The sequence below is a fragment of the Tympanuchus pallidicinctus genome, unplaced genomic scaffold (assembly GCF_026119805.1).
Source record: "Tympanuchus pallidicinctus isolate F22 unplaced genomic scaffold, pur_lepc_1.0 scaffold3, whole genome shotgun sequence".
Taxonomy (NCBI): Eukaryota; Metazoa; Chordata; class Aves; order Galliformes; family Phasianidae; genus Tympanuchus; species Tympanuchus pallidicinctus.
Window position 1 is genome coordinate 14,706,354 of NW_026294747.1, and position 25,776 is coordinate 14,732,129.

Genomic DNA, 25,776 nt, shown 5'->3' on the forward strand with positions numbered 1-25,776 from the left:
AAGTGCTCACCCACCTCTGAAGACCCAGGCTCGCAGGGAAAACTCCACAAGGGAGAGAACTCCAACCAGAGATCCTTCCCCAGTCCCAATCAGCCTGTAAATGAGGTCTGAGAGGGGTCACGAGATGAATTGCCTTCACCTGTGCTCCCAGGGCTGACTGGGTCTTCCCCAGGTGCTCAATCAGTGGCTCAGACTGTGACCCAACAGTTCCCTACAAGTATGAACTAGTTTAATCACATCCTGCTTTACTCCAAACCTGTGGCCATTCTGTCCCAGCATCACATAATGAGGAAATTTTTAAAAACATCTTAGCAAGGATTTTTTTTTGTTCAGTATATGTATTAAATCTGGCAACCTACATCTCTGCTTCATAACTGGTTCCAATCACATATTATCATCGCTTAAACAGTGCTTGCAGTTTTTGGTAAGTATATTTGTGCACTGCTTAGCTTTTTTTTATCAGCTAGATCTTCAAATATTTGATTTGCAAGTGAGTATGATTTTTCAACCCAGCTACTCTCCCCATTTCACCTGTTTTTGATTAAGTTATAAATACACTCAGGATTGGGTGGTTTAGCAAAGTACTATTAGACAACAACCCCTGAGAACAGTAAACGTGCAAAAAAAAGCAGCCTCAGCCATAACAAGGGTTACAACACAGAAAAGCAATTCCTGGCTCTCCACATGCAGCACTGGATGGGGCCCTGGACTGCCTGATGTGGTGGGTGGTAGCCCTGCCCACAGCAGGAAGTTGGAACTGGGTAGAGTTTAAGGTTCCTTCCCACCTAAGCCGTTCAAAGATTTGAAAGATCATTATTACAGATCACAGGGTGTTCAGTTCTGCTTGACAAGTACCAAGGTGGTTGCAGGCATCTTAAAGCAAGTGCCAGAGAAGATCATGAAAGTGTTTTAGGAAAAACATCCTGATAATGAAAAAACTAAGAAGCTTTTGACACGTTTAGGACAATGAAGAATAAAACTAGAGGTGACATGAACACTATGAAACCTTGAAAAAGGGTAAGATCTCTCAGTGAAAATACAATTAAGTATTAAAACTTATTACCAGGAAAGATGATTAGCTTGCCTGGGCCTGGAGATGTTTAAATATACATGAAACGCTGCTTCTGCAAAAAATTTTATGGCCTAAATGGTTGGAACAGGAAAGAGGGAAATCAAACTAAAAGTTCCCAGATAACCCTTCCAGCTTGGATGTCTACTAATTCTCTTCCAAAATGGTATGGACTTCACTCCCATCAATCTCATCCTGCAGTTCTGCATTGCAGCACAGGCAAAGTCAGTACTTCGGTGCTCAGTAGTTGGAATCAGGAAGAACTTTCCCACTGCTGCATGCTTGCTGAGGCAAGCTGTGGCTTTCCCTAGTCTGAGCATTCCTTCCTGCCCCAGGGCATCACAGCGGCTGCAGACAGAGCTGAGGCACTGAACAGAGAGCAACTGCTGTGCTATTTGAAAGAGTCCTTTCTTCAGAGATGGCTGTTGAGTGTTACTTGGATGCTCAAGAGCATGCAGATCATTTGATCTGAAGTTGAAAAAGAATTTTCTGAGGACCTTGGGGGATTTTTTTTCTCTTTTTCTTTTTTTGCCTATCTCCATAGCATGGTGCATAGTTTGCTGATAGAATCGTCTGGACATATTTCAATTAATATGTTTCTCATCTCTGCTGCTCTCTGTAGCATAGTTTAATTTCCCGAGAAAAGCAACTCTTCAGACTACCTGGTCTTTGGTCTTAATATACAGATCCCTGATTGAGCATCTGAGTACAAAATTATTTACTGTAATATTGTCTCTACTTCCTTCAGTATCCAAAGCACATAAATAACACTCAATTTACCGTACAGAAAAAAAACAAAATATAACTGTCTGGACTCCGAAGAATCACAGTTTCACAATTCAATTTATCCAGCTCCTTTGGGTATCGTATTTGCCCTCTGTATTAACAAAGTATGTAGGAAAAGCAAAGAGCAGTTACTCAGCTCTGATGTACCAATTACAAAGGGCTGGATGGTGCATCTATTTCTGCAGGCTGCCAACTAAGTTATGCTCACAGCCGACTGACAAACACTCTGACCTTTGTGGTCAGCCTGCAAGGTTGTTCACACTGCCTGGCTTTACGCATCTAAGTGCTAAAGTTTGATCTTAATTCCTGATATCGTCAAGTGAAAGAGCCTCCTCTGGAGTTTATTGAGATGAATATCTTCTCTAAATCTAAGCAGATTTATGTCCACTAGGACCAACTCCAGTCCGCTTTTTAAAATCATCTCACATTAATTAGCTCGTTTGTGTGTATCTCTCTGTGTCTACACATGCATACATGAACTTCAGGTTCTTGGCTACAGCATAAAAGCCAAGCCAAAGGACAGACATAGAGCTATCACAGAGAGACTAAGTGCAGCCCAAAGCCAGGCGGTACAAATTGTTTAAATTTTTAAATTTCTTTTTCCATTCAGGATCTGTCTTGTTGCTTTGTGGAGCTGCCAAACTTTCCTGATATTCTTAACAGGAGATTATTTCTGTGTCATTTCCCTTGTGACAGACTGGCAGCATTTCTCCTAGGACATGCGGCAGACTCAGGTGCACTCTGCCTGCAGAATCCCCAGGGAATGGCCTTTGCACAGCTCGCATTTCCAGCTGCACCTATCACTATTGCAGTATTGAGACCAAAGAGGAAACACAAACAGCTTTTCAGGGAACCTGACTCAAAAGATGCAAATCCTGCTTCAACACAAAATGACCTGGGAGGAAAAATGTAAGGTCTGGGTGGTGGCGAAGAAAGAACTAGAGAGATTAAGTCATCAGGGACACCTCCAGCCACAAACAACATTTTTTCATTCATGAAGCACAACAGCAGATTTGAGAAGCAAAACCTGGGAAATTAAAGTCAGTTTTGATTCTAATTTCTGTATTTGGAGGCCTTCACTTGGACTTTTCACCTGGGACAGCCTCTGTCCTGCAAACACAGGACCCTAAGGACTTTTTCATGTCTTGGAGCACTTTCAATGGATTCTTGTTATCTGAGATGCTCAAAGGGTTCCTCCAATCCCACTGCTCTTTACACACTTTAAAATATCCCTTTTCATATTTGCCACTGATCTTTGCCAAGCTTCCCATAGTGGAGACTCAGTCCAGTTCTACATACACCAGAGAAGTTTGATGCTGTTCTCTTAGAATGAGGACAAGGACACACTTACCAGGAGAACATCTCAATGAGCAAAAGAAAACTCGAGTCCCCAGAATACTGCCAAATACATTCGGGGGGGTGGGAACAAACAAACAAAAAAACCCAAAAAACATAGAAGAAAGGGAATCTTAAATATTCCACTGTTAAGAGACAGGAGGAGAAGGAGGCAGTCAGAAGGTTTGGTTAGCAAAACTGCAGAAGAGAAAATGTGTTTGGCAGTCTGTCACAATGGTATTAGGTCAGTTCACCCAGAACTCTGTTTTCAGAATGAATGGGAAAAAAGAAAATCTGTAATACTCACCATTTCCAGAAATTTTCAGCTTTCCAGAATTAAATGGCAGAAAGTAGTTTTATCTCCATTCTAGCAAAACATTAAATTTGGGAGAGAACTCGCTCTAGGCCACTTGTCTCTTCCTCCTCCTCCGAAGAGAAACATCAACAAGGATGATTATCAGCCCTTTCCCAAAGATCAACTACGTCCCCTGGAGTTTGGTTGTCTGGTACCCAACACTCAGCATGGTGCAGAACAGCCACGAGATGCTAGCTCAGCTTTCTTGTAAAAAATAGCTATTGAGCTATGAGACAGTCCATAAGTTAAAGCCAAGCAAGACAGAAAGAAATGAAACTGGGGAATCAGTACTAGTCAATGACTGGAGAAAAATACTGCCATGAGGCAGTTAAAGAACTCCAAGAATAAAAGAAGAGAATCAGAGACCAAGAACTATCTAGGATCAGCTTAACTGTGGAAGTGGAAGCAAGCACCTTCCCACCTGGCTAACTGGTTATGAACTCACCACACACTGGGTCACCATACCAGCACTAGAGACATATTAATGCTCTGCTGGACTCTTAGCACTTTTGTTTTGGCTCTCTACTGTATGCTTTAGACAATAAATAATCACTGTGTACTCTTCAATAGCGTACATTCTACTTGCAATCTCTCTGCTTGCAGTCAGAGATGCCCCAACAAAAGTGACCCAGTAGAGGGAGGGGGGTTACAGAGAGTTTTTGAGTCTGCAGAAGCAATTTGCCAGCACATTAAAGTGATAAGCATCACAACCAGTCTCTTCCACAGGGCTGCAAAGGAGAACCAGAGAAAAACATTTCTTATTTTGTTCATGGCTTGGCAACTTAGAGGCAGGCAACATGCTGATAGAGACATGAAGGCAAGTGCATCGGATCACTCTATCTTTTTGAATAGCATGCCAACAACAGTATAATCTTTCTACGAATACCCAATATATATCTTGGAACACGATATCCCAAAAGCACAGCAAAAGGGGCTCAAGAGAAAGAAAAGGACTGAGTGACAGTGTTGCTGTTGCTACTGCCACAACTGCTGCTTCCCCTGACTGCTGATAGAAAAAGCACAAACAGATGACAGCTGCTCAGAGCCAAGGCTGACAGATCAGCTCTTGATTTTTCATAAAGAAGCAACACATCTGAATTTCTCTGCTCTCCAATGGGAATTTGAGAGGGCTCTTTCCAAACTCCCTGCCAGTAACTATGCACTCTAAGGTACCTCTTTAGGAGATGTCCCACGGAGTTAATCTCTTATCTAGTAGGATCAGTGCAATTATCAGGATTAACATATTCACTGCAAGATGCAGTCTCTGCCTGATTTCTGCCTCTCCCCTCCCTCTGTTAATTTTTTTCTTTTTACAAGATTTATATCTTTTCATTTCATCAGCGTCACACGAACTTAAAGTTTTAAAAGAATTAAAGCTTTTGCACTTGTTTACAGAATGGGAATATGGACAAACTACAGGCCAACATACTTTGGTTTTGCCTGGGTTTTGAAAGGAAAGATGGAAGTAACACAGTAGGCAGCTATTAAAGAAGAGAGCTGATGCAGGGAACCAGAGTAAACACTGAGAACACATCTTTAAATTAAAACTCATATTGAAATCCTGTGGCTCTACTGACTTCAATACAAGCTGAAATGGGATGGAGGTAGAATTCTATGGATATTCTGAAAAAATCATAAGATGCAGCGTTACCTTAAAGTTGACTGAAAAAGAAGAAAAAAAATTTAAAAAAGATTAATTTTTTTTTTTTATGTTGAAAAACTGTACTGAAATTGCAAAGTATAGTCTCTCTTCTTTGGATAAATAAGCAAACACTGAAGGATCTTTAGCATTAATCCTCAGTGGGCTTTTTTCTTTTGCACATTGCATTCTGCCAGTGTGGTGCCCACTGGGACCAAATATGTCAAGGCGTTTAGCGAAAGGAGAAAAAAATGCTGTACTTCTAGAAGATCTGTAAACAAAGTTTGGACATGAACAAAAATATCCCCATTACTGGGACCTTCACGCCCATACCTGAGAACAGAATTCAGTACTGTTCATCCTTAAATCCCTAAGTTGGATCAGTGCACTGATCTCCCTACAGAGGACATCAGAAACAACTTTCAGTTTCTCTCCGTCTCAAGTTCCTATCTGACTGCATTTCATTCTAATCTCTGAAATGGGAAAAAAAATCATGACAATATAGCATGCTTATATTTATTCCACACTCTTTTTGACCTTTCTGGATAGGATTCAGCTCTGTTTCCTTCCCTTTACTGTTATTTTCTGAGATTTTGCTTCTTTATGAACCTTTCCTTCAACACCGGAGAGATGAGATCCTAGACCTACCTCACTTGTCCTTCATTTTAGACCTTAACAATTACCTGTTCCACTTCACTCGAAGCATCTTCCACTCATCACTTTACCTGTGCTGCTTTATCCCTTTCTCTCCCTTTCTAAACCAGTGCCCAACTTCCCCTAATCTCAATTTATGCCTTTTCTCATAGCTCCAATATTGTTATATCACGTAGGGAATGACAACAAAACTGGCATTTTGACCAATACCTTTCTAAAGTTCCAGGCGCATACTTCATCCTTAGCCTTGCTCCACAGGGATATATGGAAAACTTGTCAAGTCAGGAGGAGTTGAGGCTTACAAGAAAGCAAGTGCCTTGAAGAAAAGGACTGCTTGACAGTCCCTGACAGGCTTTCAGATGGGCAATCAGAAGGAGGAACAGGTACAAGACATGGAAGCCCAGAGGCTAAATCAGGTCTACAAAGCTGCTTCACTATAATGGAAAGATCCCTCTTGAATTTTTTAGTTTTGCTTCTCGTTGATACTGTGCCATATACAATCAATAAAAACTCAATGGATTTTTACTGCTGCTATTTGAATATATATTTTACTTTTCTCCAAATGAGTCCCTGTTTGCTAAATTAAATTTCAAAGGCAAAAATAATCACTCACTGACATGTTTGTTTGTTTTCACTAAAAAACAAATTTAATGAAAGCAAACTTTTCATCAGATAATCAGCATCCACTGAACTCTGAACTTCAGCTTCAGGCCAAAGGCTAGTAATAATAATACCTGAATTAGCCACATACAACAACACATCCCTACTCTCCCTGGATCCCAGGGCTGAGGCATTTGCATGAATCCCTAAGGCACTGAATTGCTGATCCAGATCAACAGAGCTTTCAAATGCAGTGTCTTGTTGATACCCTCTATAAAACACAACCATATCTCAGAAATGCTGATCCACACTAATGCACTTACTTCCCAGTACTTCAGTATACAGTCCAATAAAAATATTAATGCACTAGAAGTGCTGATGCAGCCCCATTAAAGCAAGATTTCCTCACCATAGAAGCATCCTGGTTTTCTTCCTTATGAGCTATGCTTTCAGCAAGTGTCAGACTGGAGCCTCCTGAAGAGGAGACAACATTAAACAGTTCAGTCCTTGTCAGTCAGACAAGGTTACAGTGATTCCAAACTAATGGTATACTTCTTGCCAAGGAGGCAGGGAGAGGGCAAACATGAAAAAGCATCCTGGCAGATGAAAGAAAGAAGGAACGACATACACTGAAGTTACTATGCTCTCGGGTAGAAACAATTTTCTTCTGCTTTATTTGGTTGCATATATCAGGTTGGAGGCCCTACAAGGATAGAGAAATGCACTTCCCTAGGTATGTCAAGAAAGAACGCAGTACTCTGGGGAAGAGTGTGCACTGCCTCCTTACTGCAACAGAGTGACATCCACCAGCCCACTCATTCCTCCACTCCGTCACCAAAGGTGCGTAGATTTGGGAGGAGAAGTTTCTTATCATATTGTCTAAAGCACTCTTTTAACCACTACAAGGAGTCCTGTGCAAGGCACACGATGCTACAGTATAACCATGTATAGTATATATAGTATGCTATAGTATAACCATGGCTCATAAAAAATGGCCTTTATGTAGCCTCAGACTTTAGATATTGTCTGTTAGGAAAAGCACTGTTGAAGAACATCACATGTTCTGCTGCAATAACATGACACAGGAAAAAATGGCTGATGTTGGATCTGATCAGTTTTTCTGAAGTCTAAAACTCTCCTTTTAAAGCACGAATGATTTAAAATGGGAAATTCCTCTGTTTCCACTTCCAAGTACACTGTATCACTTTGAAATGCAATGTCAAAGTGCAATGACAAAGGCAAATACAACAGTCAATGTACTTGTTCTGTTTAACTGTATACTTTGTGGCCTTTGGATGCATACATTTGCAAATGAAGTGATTTTATATATCATTAAACATGAGCATTGATCCAAATAAACAAAATTGCTCCAGAATGTGTCATTAAAGTGAGTAAACTGGATGCACTGAGGTAGTCCACTCTGAAGACTTCACATATTCTTAACCAAGATCTGCACTAACGAAAAGGCAAAGGATATTGGAAAGAAGATCAAGAGATCTTCATGATTTAAAATACATCAGTAGAAGTTAGATTGTGAAGTAAAAAAGTAAAAACTGAATGTGAAATACTATTACAGGCAGAGTCCAAGAAGCAGACTTGACACAATGTAATCTATGGCCAAAATAAATAACGTACATCGAATCAGCCTGGTTTCCTCAGATGAGGCCGATGCATTGACGCTGTCTTCCACATAACCACTTGTTCCTCCTCTGCATGAATTTTAAATAAATTCACTTTCAAACTTGAAGTAAGAGAAGCTGTTTGCAAGGGGATACAGGTCCTATAAGTTTTGTAAATGTCAACAGCTGCAAAGAGGAGAGAAAGTCATACCTGTGGCTGCAATGAGGAAGATGACCAGAGAGCCATTAGTCAGCCTCTGGTGGAGACTAATCAGTACTTGTGTGATGTGCATGCTGGTTAGCCAAAGAGCATGCATTTGGCTCCAAATTTTATCAGAGATGAGCAAAGTCTCTCGACCTCTAGGCAGGCGATGCATGGAGATTTACTCAGCACACATAAAACCACTGCAAATGTTGATTTGCTAGATTGCCAAGAGTCAGAAATCACATCAGTGTGGATGGTATAAAACACTAAACCACTGATCGTAAGAAAAAATGGTGGGAGCCGTGAATATGTTAAGCTTTTAGGTCCATTTCCATGAGTGCTGGCTATGGAGGTGAGATGCTGGCAGTGGGGTGGGGGCTGCTGTGGGCAGAGGTCAGGGCTGACCCTTGAGGGAACAAAAAGAGTGGGAAGAGCACCAAGGCTAAAGGAAGAGGAGCAGGTTTCCTCAGCATTGTTTTAGCAGTCATCTTTTCATTTCTCACAATGCAAATTATTTTAATTGGCAATAAATTAAAGCTAATTTTCCCCACATTGAACCTGCTCTGCCTGCAACAGTAACTGATAAATGATCTCTTTGCTCTTATTGCCAGTTAGAAGCTCTCCTGCTCGTGCTCTCCCTACATGCTTGCTGGATGCTGCAGGATGGAGGTGGGAGCATCAGTGTCTGACAAGCTTCACCCACCCCCAGGCCTACTACTATTTATTCAAATATATACATCATATTGACTCTAGGATACTCAAAACCCAGCTCAGAATATGTAAGTGACAACTAATGTACAGCAGCACAATCTTCTTAAGTGTTCAAAGATGAAATAACCTCCATTGCAATTAAATGATCTCTGCACCATTACTTATCAAAGCAATAACCAACAGATTTTTTTCCAACCTACTGGGGTGCCCATGGACACTTAGAAGCTTCAGTTTGCAGCTAGTAGAGAAAAAGAAAGCTTGACAAGAAAGTACCAAAAGCACAGAGTAATCCTCAAGTTAAAATAAGGTTGCTAAAATGAATTTTGAGTCTGAAATAATCTGATAATGGCTATTAATGAGTCTCCTGTTGTTAGATAGAATAGGCCTGAAGACTAGCAGGTGGCATATGCTAAAAATACACATTTGCATTCCTTGAGCTCCAGGAACTGACTAATTATCTACCAGCACCTTTTTCTTATTTTAAGAAGCCTTCATTCAGATTAATTTTAAACAAACACAAAAACATACTGTTTCTCACAACACCAGTTTGGCCAGCAGAGAGATAGAAACAGGTAGAATGAACTCTACCATATCTATACCTATACGCTTCTGTTTACCGTACTCTTTTCCCGATTCTCTAAAACACCAACAGTTCCCTTTTAATAAATTCAGAAACATCACTACAAAAATTTACAGGCCACCAAAATCACAAACTACAATGGGTTTTGAGCACGCAAGGCAAACACAGACTGTGTTCTGGCCTTCCACCAAAGGGTGCCACTTAACCTAACCAGACTGGATTCAGAAAAATCACCAAGACAGTTTTCATTTTTAGAAACCTCTGGAAGAAGTCAGAGTTCCTTTTACTTCAGATTTATTGAAAATTACATCACTACACCAGCACAACAGAACACGGGATTAAACATCACCTAGAAACTACCAACCTGTTCCAGTGCCCAAATTAGGATTCTTCTTCATAGAGCAATTTAATAACTTACTTCCAACGTATACTAATTTACTGCACATTTCAGTGCATTGAGCTTTTTGTTGACAGCGCTATACACACTTGTGCATCACCGTACATTTCTGTACCAATATGGAACAAAATTGAGACCTTACATGTAGGAAAATCTCAGGAAGGGAGAATTGGAAAAACATGTAGCAAAGTAAACCAAGGCCACTACAGCTGCTGCAGTCTTTCCTTCCATAAATGCATTAATGTCTGTGGAACACAATTAAATTTGATTTCATTTTACGGCGCTCCATGGAAACTTCAGAGTAATATATTTCAAAATACATTTATGGAACAAATTAAGTATTGTTATAACTTGGTACAGTCTCTCTCCTAAGTAGGTTATCACTGAACTGGTCAAGCTGGGGACAGATCTGTAACTACAACAGCCAAGTATATTTTACTCTGCTAATTTAGTGCAGTTCCTTGTCAGATTTATTGACATTACAATTTGTTTCATTGAACTGATAAAGACTGGCAGGTGACATATATATATTGTTATTTTATTTTTTTTATACGTTCCACAAAATGTTAAAAAATGCAACCATGTAATCGGAAATGGGCAGAAGAAAACCTACTTTGATGTTACACAAGTAAAAATGAGACACAGGGAGATACACAGGATTATGCTGGAAAGACAGGACTGAATACGGACTTGTATTCCTGGAATACACTCATCACTAAAACTTTCTTCTTTTTGAATGCTCCCACAAGCACAACTCCTCTTTTACAGTCCAGTAGCTCCTTTCAAATGAACACCTTAGAGTATTTTTGAATGAAAAAAAGTAAATTCTGTAGCTCCCCTAGGAGAATTAGTACTGAAATGATTTCCAAAAAAAAAAACCTAAAAAAATCCTAAGCTAACAACAGGTATTTTCGTTCTGTAAGTCAAAAGAATTTTCAGCCTCCAAGGAAATGGTGAAGCTGAAGAATTCAGGCAGAAAAGAAACATAAATGACCATGTACAAAATAAATGCACTGCTGCAAAAAGGAAGAACAAACACAGGTAAGGGTGACAGAAACATTAAATTACTTCCAAATAATTAGGACTGCCCTTTCTCCAACTCAGAGGTTCATTATCCAATGACATCTGTTGACTTCACTGTGAATAACACGCTCTGGTCAGGAAGTTACTTTTTAAACCCAAACTGACTACTTATGCCCTCTGCAAGACCTGTCTGCCAAGCAAACAATAAATGGCTTAGGGAACAGAGAAAGGCCAGAATTATAGTTTTCTGCAAAAGGGCAATGTGATATTTAGCCTTACATATTTAGAAAGGCATACAACAGCATGAATAACAACTTCAACTAAACAGAATTTCCCTTATTAAACTGTTTACCCTGTCATGTTGATTTCTGGCAGGGAATGTCAGCAGCAGCAAGCTCTGAAGACCTGATGCGGAGAGTTTTTTTAAAAGGCAAGCATGCATAGGATAAGTCTATTTCTAGCACCAAAGCAGAAATCATTCAAATCCCAAAGACTTTGACACAGCAGAAGCATGCCTCTGGCTGCACTGTTTTGGAAAATTTCAGTCTCGCCAGTTCAGACATTTCCCAGAAGAAAGTTACAGAAAAACACACTCTTTTACTCAACTTTAAAATTGAAAGAAAAAAATATTTTCTTTAAGAAGCTCAAGACATGCAGTGGGGAACTGCAATTTGGCAGAGAAATTGCTTTCCAAGAATAACTTGTAAGCCTTTAAAATAAACTACAGCTAAATTCTCCTTAGCAAAGATGTTTATGTAGGTTGCAGCCTGTTCACCTTGAGACAGATCTACAGGAGGCCAGTCAGGGTTTTCTGTACAAATGCAGATTCCTCACCTAGCTTCAGCATCAAAAACACATACACAGTTTCTTGTTTCTTCCCAAACTCTGACAGGATGAAGGAAAATACAAAACAAAACAAAACCAACCAGAAGATGTAAAGGTATGAGCAACGCACAAGAAGGCTGGTGGTGAAAGGCAGGGAAGCATTCAAATTTATGAAGATGAGGCAGAAGAAACATTTTCACCCATGAAACAAAGAAACCAAAAAAAACCCCCAACTCTCTCTCCCCCAAACAAAACAAAGCAACAGCTCTACCTGCAAAGCCTGGAAACGAATCTAAAATATGAGTCTCAAAATTTCGCAAATACCTTTCCTGTTAGCAAGTACCTGTGTATCCGTGCATCTATCACTTGAAAATGCATGTCTTATTTCTGTTTGCATTAACACCTTATCCTACTGTTGCTCTAGTCTTCCGCTGGCAAGAATGGTAGAAGTCTGATGGGGGAAAATGAAGCATCTTTTTCACTGATATACGATGAGACTGCCATTATTACTGGAAAATTAGCATATTTCTAATGTAATTATTAAATCTTTACCATTAGGCAGTTAACACAGAGAAGCTAAATGAGTGCTACAGAGGTTACTTGAATTGTAGTATTTCCTCATTTTAGAAGCAGTTTAGTTTTACTAAGATTCTTTTGGGGATTTTTTTTGGCATACAATTGCACACAGACTGTAGGTATTTATGCACAGTTTTATGATGGCAATGAAAGTCTCCTGTTTGCCTTTATTCTGAGACAGGGAATACGCACACAAAAAAATCTGCATCATTCAAATCTGAATGGCAGGAAACAAACCAGTTAAACAATGGAAGCATAACCCAGCAGTCAAAGCAAACCATGGGACTGAGGAGTGTTCAATCTAAGTATTCACAAAACGAGCAACACAGCTCTCTTTCTGACTTATCTCCAGCTCATCTGCTGGTGTCTGGCACCCAATTTCTCAAGTGTGCTGGCCACAGGTACTCAGTCATTTAAGGTTTTTACACCTGGAACAAACATGAAATACCTAGCTGCTGAAAGCTTTCAGAGCAAGAGGTATGAAACAATGTTATGTTCTGAAATTGCCTTTTATGCATTGGTTTTGTAAAGAATGATTGGATCAATTCACTGACATCTAGAGAAACATGAAAGTGAAAATCCCCTCTAATATGCTTCCAATACTGCAGCAGCTTCTAGCAGCATTAAGTACCTTTCTAGTTCCACCTGTGTTTATGAACACTTGCAAGTACATTGGCAATTCAGCACTTAATTGTACATACAAAAATGTTTTACAATGCAGACATTGCTTGTTTTAAAGCAGAGAAGTTGGATTAAAAGCTGCTCTTGTATTATGTGTTCAAATAAGCATGGCTTACAAAAGATATTCAAAACAGAATGTATAACATTCAAAGAAATCTAAATTATTTGAGATTTGCTTATAAATATGTTTTTGAAAAAACATACCTAATGAGATCACACTACACTCTTGCTGGCCTCTGCACTGGTATGTAAATACAGCTAGCTTGGTTTTCATATGGAATTACCACCCAAGGGCTTACATTAAAGCCTCTGGTTTTATAGCAGTTCATTTTCTATGGAAAGACAGCTGCAGTTGACTGCAACATTTCTGGAAAGTAGCATTACCTACTGGTGAAGAACAGCAGAACTGCCTCTTTTTTGGTGCTCACTGCTTAACACTGTCAAACAAGGTTAATCATGACAAGCGAATCACTTTTGGTTTGATCTAGAAACCCTGCAGTCACACAACTGGAACCACACAGAAATACCCAAGCTCACGGGTAGGAGGAAGGTAGTAATGGCAATGCAGTCAGATAGCTGAATGAAAACGTATGGCAAAACCCGCTTTTCTTACAAAGACTCCTTTATCCTGAAATGTGAATACCTTTCAGTATGGAAAAAGCCTTTTGTCTTTTTCTTGCCCTAACTGTGAACCAAGTTTAAAGAGATCTAGATCAGATAGAGGAATAAGTTCTTTACCATGAGGGTGGTGAGACACTGGTACAGGTTACCCAGAGAGGTTGTGGGTGCTCCCTTCCTGGACGTGTTCAAGGCCAGGTTGGATGGGGCTTAGAGCAACTGGGTCTACTTGGAGGCATCCTTGTCCATGGCAGGGAGGTTGAAACACAATCATCTCTAGGGTCCTTTTGAACCCAAACTATGATTCTGTGAGCCATAAATAACTGTCATCAGAAAGGACAAGGGTCTTCACTGCACTATTTGAGACCCCAAATGTTGCCCTGCATACACAGCAATTTCAGCAAAAGCAAATCTATATTCTAGATGTCAAATCAGCTTTACTTTGTTCAGTTTCATGCCATGAAGCAAACTTGTTCAGCCAAGAAGGATACTTGAAATTACTAATGAGGGAAGCTAGAGCTATACAACTAGTCTAAACCAAACTCATGGGTCCTCTCCTTTTCCCTCCCTCCCTTCAAACAACAGATTTATTAAGGCAAGGCCCAGCAGTCTAGGTCAATTACTGGGAAAAGGCCAGGACACAATATATCAATTGAATGACTTTCTACCTCATTAAAGGTGAAAATAAAAGGGATTTGAGAAACAGCAGCCTCTTGTGTGTTTGCTGATGGGATTTGAGATTTGCTATTGATTTTCCAAGTGGAGGCACTTAGTTCTTCTTACTTTACTGAAAGGACATTTTGTCATTAAAATGAATGACTAAATAAATAAATAAATAAATAAATAAATAAATAAATAAATAAAAATCCACCCCTACAAACCTTAGCCATCAGAGGATAGTTTCAGAGAATACAGTTGCTTGGTTTTCAACCCCCTCCTTCTTTGACTACATTTGATACACTGCTTTCCTTAGCTTCTTCTTTTAGTAGAATAGAAAAATTTGGCACAGCATAAGGCCTGTATGACTTCCACGCTGGAAGATAATCATTTCAAAGACAACTACATCATTTGCAATAGCATTCTCAAAATGGTATCCCAGTATCTTTATTCTCTATCTGCTCCAAAGTATGGAAACCGCATTCACTGAATGACTTAAATTTAGAGTACAGATGCTGAAAAGAAGAAATGGGTTTTGTGTGAGTGTGCGTGAATGTTAGAAACAATTCCTGAAGCAGATACAAACAAGAAAGTCAGAATTTCTGGCAGAAAATGCAGATAAATCCTGAAACTGTTTCCCTAGCCCAAAGCACTGAGTTTCCTGAACTTACTCTCTAGCTGAGATATAAAACTGCTCTACAAAAGTTCTCTCCAACAAACAGAGCATTTTTTGTCCTCATGATCTCCATTACAATGAAATCAAACTGTTTTCTTTTTGAGCAGCCTCCTTCGATTCAGGACCTGTGCATCCATAAAATGAAGAAAACAGCAGAAGTACACAGCATGATGCATACAGTCCTGCACGCTGTGTCAGCCCACCCACCAGCCATGAGTCCAAACTGCACATGAGAAGTCCTTGAAAAACTCTACAGAATAAGACCTCATTCTATTGGAACATCCTGGAGTATTTTTCATTTGTATTTATTTTTTGTTTCTCATTAATTAAAATAATACTTTCACAGTGTTTCTTTTCAATTAACTGCAGAATGAATTTGCTGGCACTAAGCAGCACGCTCAGACACAAGCTTAGCAACAAATAAAACAGCTCTCTTCCGGGCACTACTTTGTCACAGACCTAATTAATGAAGATAAATTCAAACAACATCTCAACTTCGTTTTTGAAATAGCTCAAGCAATTATCATCTTAAAAGAAATCATAATATGAAAGATAACCGCAGAGCAGAGATGTGCACAGCTCAATGGGAGCTGTCAGCTCTCTCGGGCAGAAACAGGAAGCTCACTGGGAGTCTCTGGCACACTCACAAACCCCACAAACATTTTTCTGGCTTGGCTTCATTTGTCACTACAGAGATAATTGTAAAAAGAGGTCAAATGATTGTTGTGGTATTTCCAAATCAGAACAAAAGCTCGTACGTATCATTAATCTAGGAAATTGCTAGTGCCTTACTCTGCAAAGTAAGTTGCTTAAGCTGTATCTCTTTTTCTGTAGGTTTGATAAGGGACATAGAATACAAATAGGCTTTCAGAATTTAAAAATAAAAATTAAAAAAAAAAAAACTTCATAATTGATGGGAGGTACTAAGAGTGGGCTGGATGCTTGGTTGCTTTTTAAAAGGTCATGCATAGGAGAGATGTGCACCTAACCTGCTACGCTACAGAAGCTACACCAATTCCGAAATTGAGGTTTCAGCATACATAGCTCACACAATGCAGAATTATCTAAATCCTTAGGAATAAAATCCCCAACCAAAAAGACATTCGTTGTTGAAACACCTTTCAAAGCAAGATGTAGAAGGCTTGGCAAAATGCCTTTGTATCAACTGAGATTTTTAAAGTGACTGAAGGGAATTAAGAGTCTGAATGCTTTAGTAACCTATATGCTTTCTTGAGACTAGTGACAAAGCTGGATTTAAAACCATAATATAGGAGAAAACCACTTTTTATTTCACATGCAAGATGGCTAAGATAGAATGATACCTGAAGGGTGGAAATTTTTTCATCCTTACGCTAAGCTCTGTATCTCAACCACGGATAAGTTTTATTCTTTTCCAGACACACATTACAGCAGACAACAGCAAATTTCAAACTTCGAAACAAACTCTGAGTTACTATTTTAATTCGGTTTTTGGAGGCTCCTTGCCAGCGTCATCCAGAATACTGAAGGAAGTCACACTTGTCCTTCTTCACAGAGCATTTTAACTTTCTCAAATATAATTTGGAATCACAGAACGCCTCTATCCCTCTCCTAAACCTAAACCCAGAGGATGCCTATACAGATCAACTTAGTCAGTCAAAGCTTCAACACAGACCCACCACTTCATACACAGAGTTTATCTGCAACTGGACAGGCAAAATGTAGATCTGCTAGCTAAAACAATCAAACAAAATGGCTGACAAACCAGTTTGCTTCTGAAGAGCTAAAGACTTGAAGAGCTAAATGTATTTTAGTAAGTAAATAAGCTGGAGCAAGGAAAACCTCTTTTTTCCTCGTGTCAGATTTCAGTAAAGGGAGATGCCTGCGACAGCAACCTTCTCTCTTGATTCTCAGGCTGCAGCAGCCTTTCTTGCCCCCTAAAAGTGATGGAACAGTGGACTCTCTCCAAAACAGATGAGCTTTCTGCAGAATTAGCCAAGAACAGGTGCTGGGCAGGGCACGAGCTGTCTGTCACTACTTTGAACACTAGTTAAGTCAACTACTGCAAGTAAATGTCTAGACATCATTTTCTTGTCCAATTTAATCTTTATGTCAGCTTCTCTGATTCTTTCTATTCCCAGTGCTCCCATGTTGTTTGCTCATCTGCTGCCTCCCCTCTCATCTCTAGAAAGCTGTCAATGGTTTACGGGCTGGTTTGGCCCGGTTCCGTGACGAGCGGGGCGGAGGGATCCGCAGATCCGCGCCTCCGGAAAAAAGGAAACAGGAGACCCCAAAATAATTAAAACAGCGGCACCGATCTGAGGAGAAACAAACTAATTTACTAAGTATATTATCGGAATGCAAGATAACACACTATAATACAATATAATCAGAATTGAAGCTAATAAATCAAATATAATGAGAGAGAGAATGTCTGAAAGGGTGGATAGGCCTCACCACAACTCTGAGGTGAGATGCGCAGTCCAGTTGAGCAGCAGGGAGACGGGAGCAGCGCCCACGACGAAGGGCAGGCGAGAAAGAGAACTAAAGTGACCTTGCCAGGAGTTAAACCTCCTCTCCCTGACCGCAAGGTCCCCTGGGGAATGTAGTTCTTCTTCTCTTCAGGGCAGGTACCCAGGACTTGAGCATTAACAGCTGAAGTCCCAGTGCCCCACATGATGTTATGATGTGGAATACCGAAAGCCAAAAATCACAAAACCATGACAAAAGCACACTATTAAAATAGCAAGGTTTAAGCTCCATGACCAATCCCACTTCTTTGCTTCCAAGCCTGTCCCATCACCTGACCATCTGCATCTTCTGTCTCAGCATAAAACTGACGTTACTGATAGCATTTGACACAAGACGATGAAACAACGGATGGGAATTTTAGTTGCTACCAAAACACCAACAAACACTTGTAAAATGATTCAGAGACAAGCAGGCCACCATTAATACCTGATCATTATTGCTCCTGATGGGGCTTAGAGTGAGCAGTAGGAAGCACATCCTAAGTAATATTAACTTCGTAAGCAAACATACTACAAAATGACTTTAAATGCAGTTTGCAAGCTTCCTTTGGTAGAAACATACTCTTATTTTATGAACCCATGTCTGCTCACCATTCACAGCCTGATGTGATCGCTGCAGATCTTCAGCCCCTAAAACTATAAAAATAAGTAATTACAGTAATAACAGAGAGGATTTAGAACAGCAGGAAGGGAATAAGGTGAGACAGACATGCAGGAAGAGAACTAGAAAGTTCTGCAGCAAAGATTCAGCCCCCTGCTGACTGCATAACAGAGAAACCTCTTAAGAGGCAAATACAGTCAGAAAGCCAGTCAGTGCAAGTTCAGCTCAAAGAGAGAATTTCCTGCCTTCTACAGTGCTGTAAATACTTCTTTCATTATTATCCTAACCATTACCTACATACACAGGCAGGAATCCTTTAATTCACAGTCATTTGTGAGAGATAGTACATAAAATCTAATAGGAACATATGTTCAGCCCCTGCAATAGCCCAAGCAGTTCCTCCTCACGACAGCAGTGATAGGCACAGCCAACTAACAGCTTTCCCAGCTTTCCCACTGCTAAGGACATCGGTCCCCATTGCTGTCATAGACAAATCAAATCAACGCAGATGAGAGAGAAGCTGCTCAGCTTCAGTGCATGAGCAATAACAGAAAGGAAGGATGGGATGAAGGAGACAAAAGGGGAAGAGGAGGGAGGGTGAGATGGAATCCATTTTCACAGGGTTTGTATTGAGTTAATAGTGTCCTTTAGCTGGCTTGAAGCTGCGCTTCACCTTTGCTTTTTTCACAAGACAGTTCTTCAGGGTGTCCAGAAATGCTTGCTGGGCACCAGAGATGAGATGGATTTTATGGGGCTTTGAGGGCAAGTTGAGAGGGCAGGAGGAAATCAGGTGCTAATGCTGAACATAGCAAAAACAACTAGGGCCAGCCACAATGGGACAGCGGCAGCATATCTGAAGGGAAAACGAAGGTCTTAGAGGACAAACCACACTGCATCAATGCCAGAGACAGTCTGTGGTCTCTGAGATACTCAGAAATAGCACTGTGGCACCACTGCCCATGTAAGCCTCTTTGTGGTTACAGCAGCCATCTGCACCCTCTCAAAAATTAAAAAGCAAAACCCTTCATATTACCATCAGTGGTGTGAGTGCAGGCAGGAGATGGCAGTGCACTTTGTAACAGGCGCTCTCTTTCCAAATACATTTCCCATTTTCACTTAATATATCTGAATTGAAAGGAACGAAGCTTAAAAAAAATTTAGAAGCTGTAGTTTATATGGCATTTCCCAAGCTCCAAGCAGAATGGGGCTGACTGAGAAGGCAGAACCAGGACTCCTCCCCCATGCCCCATCACCTGTATTTACACAAAGGGTAAGGCTAGAATAGAGAGGCATAGTAACAAAATTATAACATTCCAAGTAAAACTCCTGTTGTGTAAAAGCTTGGGTAGTGATTCCTTCTCTTTACTTCTCAAACTTTCCTTTCTGCTTAGACTTATCTAACATTTTTATTACACTGAACTGATTAAGAGCACAAAACCTTAGTTGTGTCCTGTCTACCAAGCAACATTGAATCCAACCTAACAGAGTCTCCCTGAGCTTCTGAAGAGTTTTGTGTCTCGACATAGCTGCAAGACCTCTGAATCTACACAGTTTTGCTTTGCCCTCCAGTGAATGCGTATGACTTGCTGTAAGACCAAACGCTCTTGCCCGAAGCCATCTTTCTTTACTCAGCACAGTGCACTTGGATGGTGCCCATAACTACTTTGGGGCAACTGTGCACCTTTGCATCCTACTAAAGCAAAAAAATCTGTCTTATTACAAGGCTTTTGTACTTGGTGGGATAGAGGTAGATAAGCACCCAGGACTAACACTTTTAGCTGTGAGGAATACATTTTCTCAGGTATATCTGGTGTTCACGTGGCACACCCCATTATTTGACAGTCCAAAGGAGACATCAGACTTCCTGGGTATCTGCGCTGAGCCCTTGGATAAGAGTGGTGTCATGGCCAGCAGCGGGTGCTGCATTCCAGGAACACCTGTGAGATGGGATTTGAGATGTGCCTAGGCTGCAGATTTTGGCATGTGTAAACTGTGAAGTAGGCCACGAGGCACAAAATACTGCCTTCATCTCTGTATTCCTAATATACAGCAAACTTTTATTCTCTTCTTGAACTGCACTCCATTTAATAAAGTACAGAAAATTTGTCCAGGTACATACACCAGCTTTCTGATTAATGACACTTGTACAACTGGTGGCACGCTGAATCTTAATGGAGTCTGGAAAACAATTATTTTGTGAATTCTATGGTGAAGAACTAGAGAAACAGAATTGTTTTTTCGAGACATTGCATTTTTATGCATTAAGATATTTTAATGCATTTGAGAAGCCCGGCCTTTGTAGTCAGTGAGAGTTACACTTGTTTATTGTGTCTGAATAAATTAGGCACAAGAGTGCTCTCAGACTCAGCTCTAAGGTTCATCTATACTTGGGCAGTACAATCTGCATTTCTATATTTTGAAATATTTAGGTTCATCAATAAAGCTAAAGGGCAGTGAATTAAAAATCAATACAAAGGCAGACTTCTTAAGGCAACAGAAAGGGAGTTCATGGAATACATAATTGCTAGAATTCATTAAAGACAGGTGCAGGTAATGAATTTTAAGAAGGAGGCAGTGTTATCATTATGCGACCTCACATAAAGTGGGCAGTAAAAATCACACTTTGGAGTGCGAATTGACAGATACAAAGGTCATGAAGTAACTCCTCTGCCTTTTCAACCTTAAGTAAATTACTGCACCACTGATTAGATAAATTACTGAACAGAGCTGAGGGTCACCTTGATACGGCTCCATGGCTGTTACACCGGTGGGCCGATGCACCCCAGGAGGTAGTGAGCTAATCCAATATGGCAAAGTCTGCATTAACAAAGCACTGCTTCCTCTTGCATTTATGCCATAAGAAAGCTTGAAAACGTCTCTCATCCATCCCACAACATAGAAAAGGAAAGTTTTCATCTGCCTGGCTAGAGCAGTGACCTTGGACAACCTTCAAAAGAAAATAACTATGTATGAAGTATAAGCGCTCTTCTGACATAATGCTGATAGAAAGAAATCTTTGTAATTCCTCAGATTTATGCTTCCAGAAGAGAGAGAAAAGTGAAAAAGGAGGAAATCCTCTGCCAACACAGGCAGTGACAACCACATCTCATTTCAAATTAAAGTTCTCTTTTAATCTCAGCTGAAAACCAGCATCAGCGCAACGCTCAAAGACAACTTTAAACATGCAGTGCTGGACTGCGGTTAGTTAAGGGAAATCTCATCCCAATTACTTGTGGCACTTTGAATAAGCTGCTATGGTTTGGGGGTTTTTTTTAGCCTGCTGCCCCATGTGTGTGACAGCCATTGCCTTGTTTAAAGAGAGCACACAAAAGCAGAATCTCCAAAAGAATCAGAAAAAATTTAAAGAAATACCCAAATACTTCACCTGAAACATTCAAAGCATTGACTATGCTAATACCTAAATTCAGCTGCTTAACAGGGCTAATATGAACTAATAGTAACTGAAACCTAACCAGATGGCAGCTGTTTTCTCCCTAACCAGTAATGACTCTGGGTACTTAATACCTTAAACCCCTGCCCCAGTGCAGGGATGGAGGCTTAGCATAACCCTTGCTTTCCTAGCACTCTGCTCAGCCAGGTTTTAGATTTCTTCTTTCTTTGACAATAGTAAAACAAACCTTTAGTGGATTTTATTGATCCATAAATCTCTGACAGCAGTGGGAAACAGGAGAACATTCAGAGCAGCTCTACAGCAAAATCTGGCAAGGTCTGACTGGTATATTGTACAGCCATCAGCAGAGGGAAGACCTCAGTCACTGAATAAAATCTGTAGAAATGGAAATTGTAGGAACACTAGAGCTTGCTAAGCAAACACACAGTTCCACAAAAACAGCATTATCCACTGAAAAACTGACTATGCTGAAAAACACTAAAAGGAATTACTATCACCACTTAAGAAAAATGTAACTGAAGTATCTCATTACAGAGTTTCTTGCTGCAGGGGAGTCTGTCGTTGTTCTGTTGGGTTTTTTAGTTTGAACTGTCCTAAAATGCTTCCTTGAAGTTGGATTAAAGAAATAATCAAACTGCATTTCCCTACCAGCATGTTGATTTATGTAAATTGAAGTACGGGGCTGCATTTTCTAACACAAACTAGATGGCCCAAAAGATTACATTTCCTATAATGCAATGCAGATCTTCCTCTGAGAGATCTGTACGATATATTATGGAAGCTGCATAATTCCAAATAATCCCTGGAGATGCAGTTCAGAAAAGCAGGCCAACCCAAAAGGGAGAATGGAAAACAAATCATGTCTTAACAGCAATCCCCATCTTAAATATAGCTTAAGTACTAAACAGGCTCACAATCAAATACTTCAGAGCCAAATTGTGGATAGGACAAAGGGGAATGGTTTTAAAATGAGACGGAGAGGTTTAGGTTAGATATTAAGAGGAAGTTTTTCACACAGAGGGTGGTGACACACTGGAACAGGTTGCCTAAGGAGGCTGTGGATGCCCCATCCCTGGCCAGCCTGGATGTGGCTCTGGGCAGCCTGGTCTGGTGGTTGGTGACCCTGCACATAGCAGGGGGTTTGAAACCAGATGATCATTGTGGTCCTTTTCAAGCCAGGCCATTCTATGATTCTGTGATTATACGATTCAATCAGTAATAGAAATTTAGCACTTCCAACCTGGAAAGTGTTAAGATATCTCATTCTGATTAAAGAAAAGTCAAACGAGGCTTTTTGGCATTCCTACTCTGTTAAAATGTCTCTTATTTCTAACAAATCCAATGTTCAAATACAGGCATTCCCACTGTGATGGAAACTCTGAATTTTTACTCAATACTAATCCCAGTTAATTTTCTTCTTTAATTTCAAAGGTAACCCTGAAGACACAGGTAAGCAGAGACACTTATCCTTTTTCTCAGTTTTTGTTTTGTTTTCCATTAGAAAAAGTCTCAGTTTTCAGAAATGTGGTTGCCTGCAGTCAAGTTTGGAAAGCCACTGTTCAGATGCTAATCAAATGAGTACGGATGCATAGGCAGGCACTGAGCATGGAAAGAGTTCAATAGGTCGTCTACAGAAGAGCAAGCCACATTAACAAGTTTCATCAATGCTGATTTACATTAAGAAGTACCAACATTCACAGGGAAAGCAGTGAACTTCTGCTAGCCTCCATTGTTCATGATGATCCTCCTAGACCCCAGGTTAGCCACCTCTAGCATTACCTAAAGGTGATAAGCCTGATACCACACTGATTATATAAATACAAAAATCACGACTTTCCTATTGCGGGGAAAACCTCCAACAACTTTAAGTGGTGTGGTGTTCAATCCTGTGTTCTTAAAGCTTGCTATCCTTGGGAAGTTGTGTCTCACCTTGAACAGTTATCCAGTGTGGTTTAGAGGTGATGTGACACTATAAACTGCCATGTGGCAGGCATCAAAGGGGATGTGAACAGGATGAAAGATGACTATTGACATCATAGCCCACTCCACAATCACCACTGCAGGGTACTCTAGGACCAATCAGCTTTGCATGGTTATGCTACCCAGATAATTCAGGAGGTATATTCATAAGTTGGACAGGATTTCTCATATGCATCGTTTTGTGCATCTGGAAAAAATACGCTAATGAATCATGCCTTGTATCCTTTACCCAACCTCTTTCCAAGAATTCCCTTACTATAGAAACTAACAGCACAAAAAGTCAATACAATCACCACATCATCATCATCATCGCCACCATCCCAAGCTCTCTTTGCCCATCTGTTAGCTGCACAAGCTTCAGCCATCCTTATTCCTCCCATCCCACGCTAGTGCAACCACGCTGAGTCAGCCATTATTGTCTGTGTCAAACAGTCCTGCGCACCACGAACCTGTGTGCAAAGTTCAGCTTAATCCTAGCTGTTAATCAGTTTATGCCCTGAAGTATTTATTGTGCTAAGGCTTGCACTTTTACACAGGTTTCCATCATCGGGAGGACAGTGCCACTAATAGCTTGTCACACACTCGGCAGCTTGAGGAAAAAATTTCTTCTGGCTGAAGGAGGTTTCTCTTTTGGAATTTTAATGGCTATGTGGCAGGTTCCTCATCACACCTTTCTGCTGACAAGCCATGCTCACAAAGCATCACAAGATAGAGTACTGTCTCCCTACTTCTCCATTTACTCACATTTATAATGTAGCCGTGCCATGCTGATCACGTTTACCTTTTGCAAAAAGCCATCCTGCCCAAAATGGTACCACACCAGCCATGACAGGACTGAAGAGCTGCTAACTGAAACTGGAGACCACCAATCAGTGAGAGAAACAGCAGCTCTTGCTCTTTATTCACCTTTTTGAAAAGCCTGGAGAACAGGGATGAATCTTGTTGATGGAAACAGGAGCCGCTCACCTTCAGGTTAATGGTTCAGGCTCAATCCCCAATTTAAAGCCAGAAAAGCTCTGTTATCCCCTGAAGGTAATTTACTGATTTTTAAGGAAATTGCTAGAAATAAGTCACACTGTATGGAGTATTTACCTACCGCCAACTAAGCGCCCATCCTAAAGCAGCACTAATCTGAGAATAAAGCACATGGCACCACCACATCATCATGGCTCAAGCATAGCAGAGATCAAGAAAAATCTCAGCCTCCTTCTGAAGGAGGTGGCACAGCCCTGTCTTTATGCTAGGCAGTACAGTTAAACACACAACCACAAAGGGAGTGATAACTACCTCTGATGCTGTTGCAGCAATACTAATTACTGACAAGCACCTGAGGCAACACAAAAAGACTCCAGAGATCTCCTTTATCTGAAGATCACCGGAAGGTCAGACTCTGGGTACAAATACAAACATGAAACCAAGCACATACAATCCTGCCAAGCTTTATTCCACCTGTTTCTTGAGCGTGACATTTGCTGAGCCCAACAAAGGCAGCTCATAGTGCTCTCACTGCATGGTCAGAGCCAGAGCCCAGCCCACTGCACCCAGCAGGCTGGGGACACCAGAAGGGCCAAGGTTGCCTCTCATGATGTGAGGTGATGAGAGGCCTGGGGTTGCTCAAGGAGTCCAGCTGCAAGCCACAGGAGAGGGTATTTGGACAGAGCACCACATCAGGCCATTTTTAAAAGGAAGAACTTCACTTTCACTCCTTTTGCTCTCCCAAATGCTTAATAACAAGAAGTCTGTAATAGTCAACTGCTGGCCATGCAGATTTTTTACATTCCTGCTTCTGTTCAGGTTAATCCATTTTTCAGCCAGTCAGCCAACCCCCGTGGAAACCTCAGAATCCTTCCAGAGCCCTTTCTCTCCAATATTTCCCTCCACTCATCGGGATTACACACAATATTTACGATTATAATTAGTTTTTCCCTTAAGAGAGTAGCCGTCTGTGAAAACTCCAGAACGTGGATTCTACGTTTCACATTAATAAGCCTCATAAATAAACCTGACTTAATTTACGGTAACTGCTTTCCTACAAATACAAAACTTCCAGTCCAGTTTCTTACTGGCTTTTTAAAATGCTGTTTTTTCGTTGCTGCTATTTGTACGAGGGCATGTGTTTGTAGCTACAACTGCTTTGTACTGTAGAAAGAAAAAAAGGCAGAGGAACAGTTTGATCCCCTCTTCCAATTCAGCAGTAATAACAGTTGAAAGAAATGTAAGGTAACAGCAGTGAATTTATACTTGCTGGGAAAACTACTGCTGCCATT

At 40.5% G+C, this 25,776-nt stretch overlaps 1 protein-coding gene across 9 annotated transcripts in view; it reads right to left on the reverse strand.

Moving 5' to 3' along the window:
• TSPAN4 (tetraspanin 4) overlaps positions 1-25,776 on the reverse strand; it is a 393,745-nt gene that overhangs the window by 111,870 nt on the left and 256,099 nt on the right. Inside the window, exon 1 of one of the 9 annotated variants that reach the window (XM_052692764.1) lies at positions 8,269-8,329. The exons of the other annotated variants lie outside the window; for them this stretch is intronic. Within the exon in view, the coding sequence (XP_052548724.1) occupies positions 8,269-8,304 (36 nt within the window). The 5' untranslated portion in view covers positions 8,305-8,329. Of the gene's footprint in view, positions 1-8,268; positions 8,330-25,776 lie in introns of those variants that run through there. 9 annotated transcript variants of the gene reach the window in all.